Source organism: Ipomoea nil, unplaced genomic scaffold (genome assembly GCF_001879475.1).
Source record: "Ipomoea nil cultivar Tokyo-kokei standard unplaced genomic scaffold, Asagao_1.1 scaffold0188, whole genome shotgun sequence".
Taxonomy (NCBI): domain Eukaryota; kingdom Viridiplantae; phylum Streptophyta; class Magnoliopsida; order Solanales; family Convolvulaceae; genus Ipomoea; species Ipomoea nil.
In genome coordinates, this window is record NW_017616616.1 from 693,312 (window position 1) to 704,887 (window position 11,576).

Here is an 11,576-nt window from a genome sequence, read left to right on the forward strand (position 1 = left end):
ACTTGCAGTTGCTTGCTTCCACTTGCTTGGATGGATCTGATCTGCTCACCATGGGCCCCTGCCTTTTTGTATCTATTCTCTCATCTATTCCTTTAATTTGTATGTATGGTTCTGATGTTACCCATTTTTTTGGCTAGCCTATAGTGCCTTACAGAGTCTCTTCCATTAAAAAAAAAAAAAGAAGTGCTCGTTCAAGTGAAAATGACTTGAGACTTGTGTATATACAACAATACTACGAGAGAACTGCAATAGTGAAGGGAAGAAGCTAAGGATTAGGGGTACGGTCATTTGATCCCCTCTCGCAATTTTTTTATTAATTATGTTATATGGTTTATTGATATTCGTTAGGTTGTATTGAAACTATTTTGCTTAATTGCTTTTCAATTCTTTAAAATTGAATAACAATCTCAAATGGAATCTGACCAAGATTCAACTGAATTAGTTTCATTCCCCAGAATGCGAATACTATAGTTAAAAAAAAAAAAAAAGGTTTAATTTATGTGTGTATGTTCTCTCCTTGTGCTCTAGAGGTTGGAATAATCTCCTTAGCCACCATAAGCCTCCCCACTCCAATGGTGGGTGGGTGATCTTTAATTTCTAAAATAAAGAAGGAAAGACTAAACACTACAAAGTACAAACAAATAGTTTTTCAAAAAAAAAGAAAAAAAGAAAGAAGAGTACAAACAAATAAGAGTAGTACGTTTTTGTCGTGTACCCAAAGTTCATATGATGTGAAGAGCATATCTAGGACAAAAGATTAAAATAATAAGAGAAAGCAATAAAAATAATTAATGCCACTATAATGACAACATTTTAAAGGTCATACAATCCAGGCAGTAGCATCCAAGGACCCATCACACCAAAAGTTGAGTGCTTCATCAACTTTTGGTGTTTTCTCTCCACAACCACCTTGTATTTTTTTGTCTTTGTTGTCTTGATGCAACAAAATGGGTACTAAGTGGATGGTCTATGCCTGAGACAAGTGGACAAAAACATGGGTTTCTTGGATGTTTTTTTCCCCTTGCAATACCCACTATCACCCACTAACCAACAACCCAAGATGTTGTTTTCTTTTGGTTACACATCCTTGGACTTGTGTTGCTCTGCAGAATAACACCAAGCCTGGCCAGCTCTTATTCCCATCCACTTCATGTACTGACAAGGCCATTTCTGGGGAGATAGATAGATGGGCTCTGGTTTTCACAAAATTCCATTTTCCTCTGAAGCCCCCAAAGGACACCCCAATTCACTAAGGACAACAAATCTTAGCATATAGCCCCTTGTTTACTTACACAAACCAAGCACCCATGGAAAATGTCCTGTCCCGTCCCGTCCCGTGGGACTAGCTCAGTTGGTTCGACTTAACACCATAAAGTCTCGTTCCAGCAGTAGTGTGGGATCGAGACTAACATCAGAGGTGATGAAGACCCCTTATGTGCTGAGTGTACAGAAAAGGGGTGACTAGACAAGAGTTCTAGAGACTTAGAATTAGTCTGGTATAAGTTGTAAACTTAATATATTAAAAAAAAAAAAATGTCCCCATGACCTGTTGTGTTTTCCACTCTTTTTTGACCCACTTCTCCATTTCCTCAGCCCAGACAAACTCCTTTCCTTAGGTTGAGTGCTCCTGGGTGCTTGAGTATATTCCTGGTTGGGATATATCTGTCTCAAACACTCTCTTGGGACATTTCAGGATTCTGGGTTTTCAACTGCTCTTCATTTGCTTCAAAGGTATTTTAACTAATTGGAGTAAGTATTTCCCCCCACCCATCCCCAGTTCCTTCTCAGTTATGCATTCAAGAAAACAAGTCAAGTTCACTTTATCCCTGTTAATTCTTGGTTTTGTCTGTTATGTCATCTTAAATTCTGCAAATTTTACAAAACTCTTTATCTATCCAAGCTTTAATGTTTCTTTTCTGCAAAATCATACCCTATGAAGCTTTGGGAATGTTAGAAAAAGTTGAGTCACCAGGAAAACTAGCCTTTTTTTGCCTGCCAAACCCCAGTTGTTAACTTGGTAACCAAAAGGTTACAAGTTCGACTCCCAGCCGGAACAGCCTATTAGCCTTCTTGGCTGGGCTAGGGTCACAAGGCGGGATTTACTAGTGCACACCCTCGGGCACGGGCCCCGGGTGAACTTTGTTGAGTCGTGATGTAGTTGGTTGTCATGCTTGTTTGTAGAATGTTATGATGCATTAGGTGGAAACAAGTTGAAATTTGAAGTGATGAGAACTGAAACAATTGAAGCATGTGCTCCATCCCAACTAAAAGCCTAAGCTGATAGTTGGATTTCACATTAATGGTTAAATGCTCAACATAAACAAGTATGCTAGTGAAGTTTTCACCATTTGGACAGTAAAAATGCTTAGCTATATATGTTGTGAAAACCCAGGTGGTTCAATTCATGGTAGCTATGGTCCAAGAGGAGGGTTCATCTTCGATTGGTTCGTCGCCACTTCAGTACTTCTCCATGATGTCGCTCTCGCCTGGAATAGGGTCCCCGTATCCCTGGCTCGGAGAGATGAGGTCCGAGCGACGGGGATTGTTCCTAGTCCATCTTCTGGTCACATGTGTGAACCATGTTGCTGCTGGGAACATTGAGAATGCTAACATTGTCCTGGAGCACATCTCGCATCTCGCTGCTTCTGATGGCGATTCGATGCAGAGAGTTGCTGCCTACTTCAACGAGGCGCTTGCTGACCGCATCCTTAAAGGCTGGGCGGGGCTGTACAAGGCCTTAAACTCGACCCGAGTAACATCTGCAGCTGATGAAAATGTTGTGCAGAGGATGTTTTTTGAGGTTTGTCCTTTCCTAAGACTGTCGTATGTGATCACGAATGAGGCTATCATGGAGGCGATGGAAGGGGAGAAAGTTGTGCACATTATTGATCTTAACGCCTTCGAGCCTGCACAGTGGATTAGTCTTCTGCAGGCGATGAGTGTTCGCCCCGAAGGTCCACCACATTTGAGGATAACGGGGATTAACGAGCATAAAGAGGTTCTGGAGCAGATGGCACACCAGTTAAACGAGGCAGCAGAGAAGCTGGATATCCCGTTTCAGTTTAATCCTGTAGTTAGCAGATTGGAGAGCCTCAGCATCGAGAGTTTGCCCGTGAAGATGGGCGAAGCGATTGCAATAAGCTCGGTGTTTCAGCTGCATCGTTTTTTAGCATTCGAGGATGAAATGCTGCAGAGGAACACCCCCCCGGTGGTGTCAAGGCACTCGAATTCTCTCCATCTGCATAGAATCCTGCAGGTGAATCCTCGTACTTTAGGCGATTTCCTCGAGAAAGAAGTGGCTAATCCATACGGTGCCAGCCCGGATTCCACTTCCTCCTCGCCTTTAGCCACTGCACCAAAGATGACGAGTTTCCTAAACTCCCTCTGGAGCCTCTCCCCCAAGATAATGGTCATAACCGAGCAAGAAGCAAACCACAACGGCTTAACTCTCATGGACAGAACCATGGAGGCCTTAAACTTCTACGCAGCCCTTTTCGACTGCTTGGAATCCACCATCCCACGAGCATCACCCGAGCGCCAGAAGATCGAGAAGATGGTGTACGGGGAGGAGATCAAGAACATCATATCCTGCGAGGGACTAGAACGAAAGGAGAGACACGAAAAGCTCGAGAAATGGATCCCAAGACTCGAGCTCGCTGGTTTCAGGAAGGTGGGATTGAGCTATCATATCATGATGCAAGGGAGGAGATTGTTACACAGCCATAACTACGACGGATACAACCTTAAAGATCACGATGGGTGTTTCCTCATTTGCTGGCAAGATCAACCCCTCTTTTCAGTCTCGGCCTGGAGATTTCAGAGGTACAGCTAATGTTAATACCAGAATAATTAAAACACATTGTTGTTCTTTTTCATCCTGTTCTTTTACCTGTACAAAGGATTGGATTATTGCAATTCTTCCATTGTAGGCCTATGAAAGAATCATGCATTTTAGACTGCAAACCATATATAGGAATTGTATTATATATATTCAAAAACTACAAATTATCTTATGATACTATAACAAAATCAGGCTGTAATGCACATGGGCCAAACCAGACTAAAAAACTGAACACAACCAATTAGCTAGTCTAATTCATGGTCTTATAAACCCATATGTTCTCTCTTATTTTTCAACGTGGGACTCTTTAACACACTCCATATCATTTCCCTCGTCTTGAAACCAAATGTGCATAGAGAATTTGAGCCCAGGTATCGGGAACACCAGCAAGGCACCAGTGTGTGCAATCCATGGTGTTTAATCCACTGTAAATTGCAGGGTGGCCATCTTTTCTGAGCTGAGAAAGTCTGGTTATGTTAAGCAAGTAAAATGGTTTGGTCATCTTTTTCTGGGTTTGTTTCACAATCTTTTCTGCCACTGGCAACCCAACTGCATAAGTTGAACCCTTTACAGGCCTGGTTTCTTTCAAACAGTTCTTCACTCCCGCCTCGCCCCAATCCGCTCCCCTGTCGAAGAATATAATGTCAGAGTTCGAACTCACATGTATGCAGTAAGGCCATTAGGCGAGCCCGCTGAACTCGACCAGATTAATCTCGTCCCGAAAATTATTCTTACTTGTAATGTGAGGGAGTTACACCTTGGAAGATTACATGGGTTTTGGTGTGATTCACTTCAGTTTCAACCCATTTTGCCCAGGTATCCAAAGCTGCACTGAAAGCTTCAACTCGGTTCATGTCCTTTACAACCTTGCCATCATGTTGTTCAATATAGTCCCACCTGCAAAAAACAATAATGTTGAGAACTATACTAGTTTAATTACCTTAATCTCCCAGAAAGAGGTTGTCAAGATTAAAGCATGCAGATCCTACGGCTGTCCCTGCCCTCTCCTCCCCCACCACTGCCACGTGTTGAAGATCAGAACGTCTGCTTGCTTCCATTCTGGACCATGTTTAAGGGAGTGCAGCTTTAGTACACGTCCAATGTCCTTTCTTTCGATGTCTACTAGGAAATTAGTGTGAAACATTTTAACTTCCACTCCATAATCCTGCAAAGAGGAGCACCTATTTATACATAGCAACAGAATCTATGGGTTATAAGTATTAAGGTTGTAACAAATAGCCTTGGGAGCGCTCTATTGCCCTTCTTAGTTTGAGCAACCTAGACTGAATTTATTTTTAGCTAAAATCTCAAGATGAGGTTTATCCCGTGTATACCTTTAGATAGTTGCTGTGAGTTTCTCTTGTCCCCAATTTTGACTTTGACTCATCGGAGACTGCAGCGTTGAGCAAACATTTAAGAGATTCATAGAAATTTAAGCTTATGGAATCCCCAATGAACATGATCCTCTTGCCCTTGAATCTCGTCAAGAAATCTCTTCCGTCAAATCTACAAATGATTAAACAAAAAGTAAAAAAGAATTACCTTAATTCTTCCAAAAAGGTTGAACCCCAATCCTAAGGCCCCCACACCCCGACTCAATAGAGCATTTGTGAGGATGTAAATCATGGTAACTCAACTGAACATGAACCACAGAAGCTAGACTTTTGCTTACTGCGCACAAGGAACCACCCCTCACTTTGAGAGGTTGGTCCCACACTACCGCTGGTGAGACTCGATTCCTGATTATTTTTCCAACTTTTCACCTCTATGAGTAGTTGAGCTGTCCATGCGGGTAAAGAATTACCTTAATTGTTTTTATTAGTTCGTTATATCTATCTATCTCACACGTTCTAATGTTAATATCTTAAAAAATTGTTGACATTTCAACTACATATGGTTTAGTTTGGTGAGATTTTCATTGTATTTTTTGCATACGACATTTGATTTTACCATCACTATCAGACCAATCAGAATTTGACCTACGTCGTGATCACTAAGTGAGTAGAGTATGAGTTTGATTCTTATTTACACCTCTTAGTCAATCTTGTCAAACTATCACACGTGATATTTCTAGTACGTGCAATTTACATATATGTAATTTACGAATTATTACATAAGAATGAGGTTTACCACGCGCATCTAGACAAATAAGAAGGTACCTGGGCAAGTCACAATCTTTAGGTTGCCATCTGTACTTAAGGTATTGGAGATTGGTTCGTCCATATTTGAGGCAGTTGAAGTCGTCGCGAATGAAGGGACAGGCTGCGGAGTTATACAGAGGATATGAATCGTCAAAAACCCAGCTTCCCTCGAACATGTTACAAGAACTACTGTGGCTCATCCTCTTCCTCGTACGCTTATTATTGTCGCCATGTGCTTCCGACAAGAAACATGCATATGTAGAAACCATGAAAATGGCTGCGCCAACCAAACTGCACACCCTTTTTCTCATATTGGATGTGTTTAATTTTGAGGACGATGGCATTGGCTACAAGAGGATTACGCTGTATTATTTAAGGTTTTAAGGCAAGGAAAAGGCTTACATGCAGGACGAATGATAGTATTAAATAAAACATCAAAATTTGTCATCTTCTTTTTCTTTTTCATTTTGAGATAAAATAATGTGGAAAGACGCACCAAGTTGTGTATTGGGTAAATCAAATAATAATAATAAAAAAAAGATCATAAGTCACTGTTGAGAGTTGAACTTGTAACTCAAAAAGTTCAATACAAACTAGGCGCATTTCGGCCAACTGTTATGCTAGGAACATGCATGCTGGACACGGTAACGGTGTCATTAGTGGCACTGTTCTCTTCCACTTTTTTTTTTTTTTTTTTTTTTTAATAAAAATAAAAAAATTCAGACTACTTTGTTATAAGAGTATATGTTCATAATTTTATTACTATATGTTCATAATTGTAAGTTTATAATGTCAAAGCTCTGTGTTCATAATTGTATAACTGTACATTCATAATTGCATAACTGTACATTCATAATTCCGTAACTGTACATTCATAATTCAATAACTGTAAATTCATAATTTTCGAAACTCTATGTTCACAATTTTAGAGCTGTATGTTCATAATTTTATCATTATATGTTCATAATTGTAAGTTCATAATGTCAGAGCTCTGTGTTCATAATATCATAATTTACATTCATAATTTCATAACTGTACATTCATAATTGCATAACTGTATATTCATAATTCCATAAATGTACATTCATAATGCCACAAACGAATAACGCCGTTAATGCCGTTAACGGCAAGACAAAATTAATTAATTTTTTTTTAACTGAAAGGCCACGTTTTTTCTTAAAATGACGTTGTTTTGGACTCGTGTCCACAATGCATTGTGGACACGAGTCCACAACATAATTTTTCGGCCAGATTGGACTCGTCCGTTTGCTACAATATGATAGATGGGTTAGGGCAAGCCTGTTTTATACTACAAGCAGAATTTGACTAATAATTTTTGTTCGTGGACCAGGCCAACCTGTTTAGCAAATCATGTTGTGGACTCGGACCTCGTCCAAAACGAAACGGTATCGTTTTGCTTCAAAACAATCCCGTCTAAATTTAAAAATAAAAAAAAATAAAAATTACTTTCTTCTTTGTAGTTTGTCTTCAGAATTCGTTCTTCTATATTCACAATTTTTGAATTCTATATTCACAATTTTAGAACTGAATATTCATAATTTTAGATCTCAATATACAAAATTACATAACTCAATATTCACAATTGTATAACTCTATATCACAATTGCAGAACTCTATATTCACAATTTTAGAATTGAATATTCACACTTTTAGATTTCAATAAAAAAGAGGTTAATTGACTTTTTTTTTTTTCAAGTTTAATGGTTTATTAATTTTAAATTTTATGATTTTTTTCTAATATAAAATTAATTTAAGTGCTTATTTAATTTGAACATTATTAATTCCTTTTTTTTTTTAAATATTTTTTTTGATTGAATAGCTAGTAGGAGTAAAAGTAAGATAAATTATTTTTAGGGAAAATGATACTTTTTACCTCTGAGTTATATACTTATAGCACTTTTTCTCACTCAATTATTTAGGTAAGCACATTAGCCCCCTCAATTATTCTAAAAGTGGTGCTTTCCTCCCCCCCCCCCCTCCTGATATATTAAATTGACATTTATACCCTTAAAGTAAACATTTTATTTATTTTACTACTCTAACAAATTATTGCGTATACGTAGGGATGACCACGGTTCGGTTTGAATTGAACCGGATACTAAAGCAATCGAATTAATAGTTTACGGTTATAATTCAGATCTAGAACCCAATATTTAAATGTCAATTTATTAAAATTATGTATCAAAAAAATTGAATCTTGAATCGTGAACCGGCGGTTCCGGATCTGATTCGCGATTTTGAACCGTCTTTATTTTAAATTTGTATTTTTTATTTTAAAATAGTCTAAATTCAACAATAAATGTATTTTATTTTTTCAATTCGGAACATGAACCGTCCGTTCCGGTTCACGATTTTAACAAACTCTAAATATCGAATTTCGATTCTAAATTGTAATTGGAATATTTCGGTTTAGTTGCTATAGTGTTTGTTTAGTTTGAACCAAATTATGGTCATAATTTGTTGGAGAAAAAAAATAAATTAAATATTTAGTTTAAGGGTAAATATGTCCAATTAACATTTCAGGGGGAAAAACAGCCACTTCAATCATTTAGGGGGAAAAAATGCTATAGGTATATAACTCAGGGGGAAAAAGTGCAATTTTCCTTATTTTTAATTGCTAGGCTTTTATAGCATAGTGGTAGTGCGTTTGCAAGGTTTTCTAAAATTAATTTGAGAGAAAATTACACTTTTGGTCCTATGAATATAGGGGTCGTGTTGATTTCAGTACTTGACTTTAAAAACTAACAATTTTGGTCATGTAATTATGCAATTTTTAACACATTTGGTCCTTCCGGCCAAATCACCGGCGAAAATTCGGCGAAAAAATGTTACTCATTTTAAATTAAATATAAGTGTGGGCAAAATGGTCAATTTAACTTAAAAAAAAAAGGGGGGGAAGTTATTTGCTTCCTTCTTCATTCTTCTTCGCGTTCTTCCTTTTTCTCCGCGTACCAGTGCCCTCTTGGACGATTGGTTTGCGACTCCAACTCCGACTCTGCTTCTCCGCCGGACTACCTCGCTGCCTGAAGGGGAGGGGAAGAAACTCCATGGAAGCAGCATAGCAGACAAGAAGCTCTAAAAAAGAACAAGAAAAAGTCAAAGAATTCTGGGGCTAAGGTTGTTTGAAACAAGGAAGCAACCATGATTCTGGATATTTGAAGGCGTTTCTGGGAATTCAAAACAGAAGCTGGGGGGAAAGAATAAACTCGACAAATCCAAGAGTTCTTCATCACGAGTATCATTTGTGATGGAGAAATTGAAGAAGATCGAAAACCCAATATAATGCTTTTGTTGTTGTTCCTCTTTCTTCATCTGCAGGGGAGCTGCCATGGTGTCTGAGGTTTCACGGGATGTTTTCGCCACGTTTATTATACATACAGCATGCAGAGAAGGGTCTTCCCTACTTTTAAAACATATATAGCCGTTGGAATCCATTAAAAAAAATAAACATCCTCAAAACTTTTTGCTTCATTTCAGTTTCGAAAAACAATCTGTATTGCGGAATTCTGGATAACCACTCTGTTCATGGCTTCTCCATTTGGGCTGATACTGCTGGCAAGATCATTACCTGTAAAGCTGTCGTGGTGTACAGTCTTGGCCAGCCCCTGATCATCGAGGATGTGCTGGTGGATCCGCCTCAGAAGCTGGAGGTGCGAATCAAGATCCTTTTCTCTTCAGTATGCGACACAGATCTCAATGCTTGGAATGGGGAGGTACATACTATCGATGCTCTGTTCTGTTCTTGGATAGTTTGTGAAAGTGTGAAACAAAGTTAGTGAATTTATTTGAGTTTTGCAGAACCAAGCTCGACGTGTTTTTCCTCAAATTCTTGGCCAGAAGCCTTTGGGTAAATTCCGTTTAGTAATGTTGTTGTGATATATATATATATATATATATATATATATATATATATATATATATATATATATATATATATATATATATATATATATATATATATATATATATATATATATATATATATATATATATATATATATATATATATATATATATATATATATATATATATATATATTGAAAGTTGGACGACATGAGGGGTAGCGTGGTTGAAAGCGTGGGAGAAGGCATGACGGAAATAGAGGCCGGAGACCTGGTGGTGTCGATCTTCAACGGGGAATGTGGCGACTGCGCCTACTGCAAATCCAGCAAGACCAATCTGTGCAAGAATGAGCATGGCGATGACTATGACGAGAAGCTTCACCGTTGATTTCCGTCGACTTGATTTGGCCTCATTTGATTGGCCGTCTTGCAAAATTTTTAAATGGTAAAATGACCATTTTACTCCATGAATAAATAATTTAAGATGGGTAATGTTTTTCAGGTGAATTTTCGCTGGTGATTTGGCCGAATGGACCAAATGTGCTAAAAATTGCATAGTTACAGGACTAAATTATTAATTTTTAAAGTCAAGTACTAAAATTAACACGATCCATATAGTCGTAGGACCAAAAATGTAATTTTCTCATTAATTTGATTAGTTGATAAGGTAGTAAAACATTTGGCCACCCAACACTTAACAATTGGTACTGTTCACGTGCTGTGTAGCTGAGATTAACAAGTGCTAGGCAGGGATTATTAGGCAAAAACTTGGAGGGTGAGAACAATATCTTATTATTTAAACATGATGTTGACTCTTATACAAGTATAAGAAAATAAGTCATATATTTGCTACTAACTACGTTTCTTATATAGTAGTAAGTGTTTGATATGATAATTGATAATATCTTAATTTTAACCATTAAGAGAACATTTCAATTAAGTAGTGCATTTTGCATTATCTATTCCATGATCTCCCATTTGGGAGAGCCATTGCGTGCCACTAGACCACAAGATCATTGGCTAGTGCGTTGTTAATAGTAAAAGAACAAGTAATCAATTGATAGTTACGTTGTGTAAAATCTTCCCTGTTCGTACTGTGCCATTGAGTGAGGTAGAAGTCAAGAGAGAGAAAGAGCTAACGATGAAAGAGAGAGAAAGAGCTAATGATGATGGTTTGAACGACACCTCCATTATGAATTTTAATTTGTATATTAATTTTAGAATTTTGTTAATATTTGGATTGAAATTATTAATTTGTCCATATAGTAATATTGTATTGTTTTATAATAATATTTTTATACCTTAGTCATGTATAATAATGAGATTAGTTTGTAGTTGATAAATTCTCACAACTATAAGTGAGTAGAAAGCCCCTAGTGAGGATTGAACTCACGACCTTTTGCTTACAAAGTAAATGCACTACCATTACGCTATAGAGGCTAGGTTATTTAAAATAATTTATTTTGCTTTTAAAAGAATAATTGTGAAATAAGTATTCAAATTTTTTGGTAGAACAATGCAATTTGTCTATTGAATCCCAGAAAACTTTAAATTAATAAACCATTAAACTTGAAAAAAGAAAAAAAGAGGCAAATTACCCCCTTGTTACCCGTAATCAAGTTGTGGACATGATGACCAAACTTGCGTGCCACAGGGAAGATAGATGGGGTTATCTTTGCTATCCTCAATAAATATTATGAGACAAATGAACGAGGATGTCTTGGGCATCC

General features: G+C 37.5%; 2 protein-coding genes and 1 non-coding gene across 5 annotated transcripts; 1 reads left to right on the forward strand and 2 right to left on the reverse strand.

The window, feature by feature from the left end:
- The first annotated feature begins 1,490 nt into the window (after positions 1-1,490).
- LOC109180499 (scarecrow-like protein 3) lies at positions 1,491-4,011 on the forward strand. Of its 3 annotated transcripts, none has more exons than XM_019330125.1 (2): positions 1,491-1,749; positions 2,393-4,011. In XM_019330125.1, exon 2 carries the CDS (start codon positions 2,405-2,407, stop codon positions 3,830-3,832), a length of 1,428 nt encoding a protein of 475 aa, XP_019185670.1. In that variant the 5' UTR covers positions 1,491-1,749; positions 2,393-2,404; the 3' UTR covers positions 3,833-4,011. The 3 variants fall into 3 exon arrangements, with proteins under 3 accessions (XP_019185670.1, XP_019185679.1, XP_019185686.1); XM_019330134.1 differs by having other exon boundaries at positions 1,491-1,729; positions 2,395-4,011; XM_019330141.1 differs by having other exon boundaries at positions 1,491-1,728; positions 2,391-4,011.
- A 34-nt stretch (positions 4,012-4,045) lies between these two features.
- Positions 4,046-6,337, reverse strand: LOC109180522 (protein trichome birefringence-like 41). Its single transcript, XM_019330152.1, has 5 exons — positions 6,001-6,337; positions 5,176-5,347; positions 4,831-5,006; positions 4,577-4,738; positions 4,046-4,467 (listed from the first exon to the last, which is right to left on the reverse strand). The coding sequence occupies exons 1-5, from the start codon at positions 6,324-6,326 to the stop codon at positions 4,164-4,166; spliced, it is 1,140 nt and encodes a 379-aa protein (XP_019185697.1). The 5' UTR covers positions 6,327-6,337; the 3' UTR covers positions 4,046-4,163.
- A 4,877-nt stretch (positions 6,338-11,214) lies between these two features.
- Positions 11,215-11,286, reverse strand: TRNAT-UGU. The gene has a single exon. It is a non-coding gene; the product is annotated as a tRNA-Thr (tRNA).
- Positions 11,287-11,576: the final 290 nt, after the last annotated feature.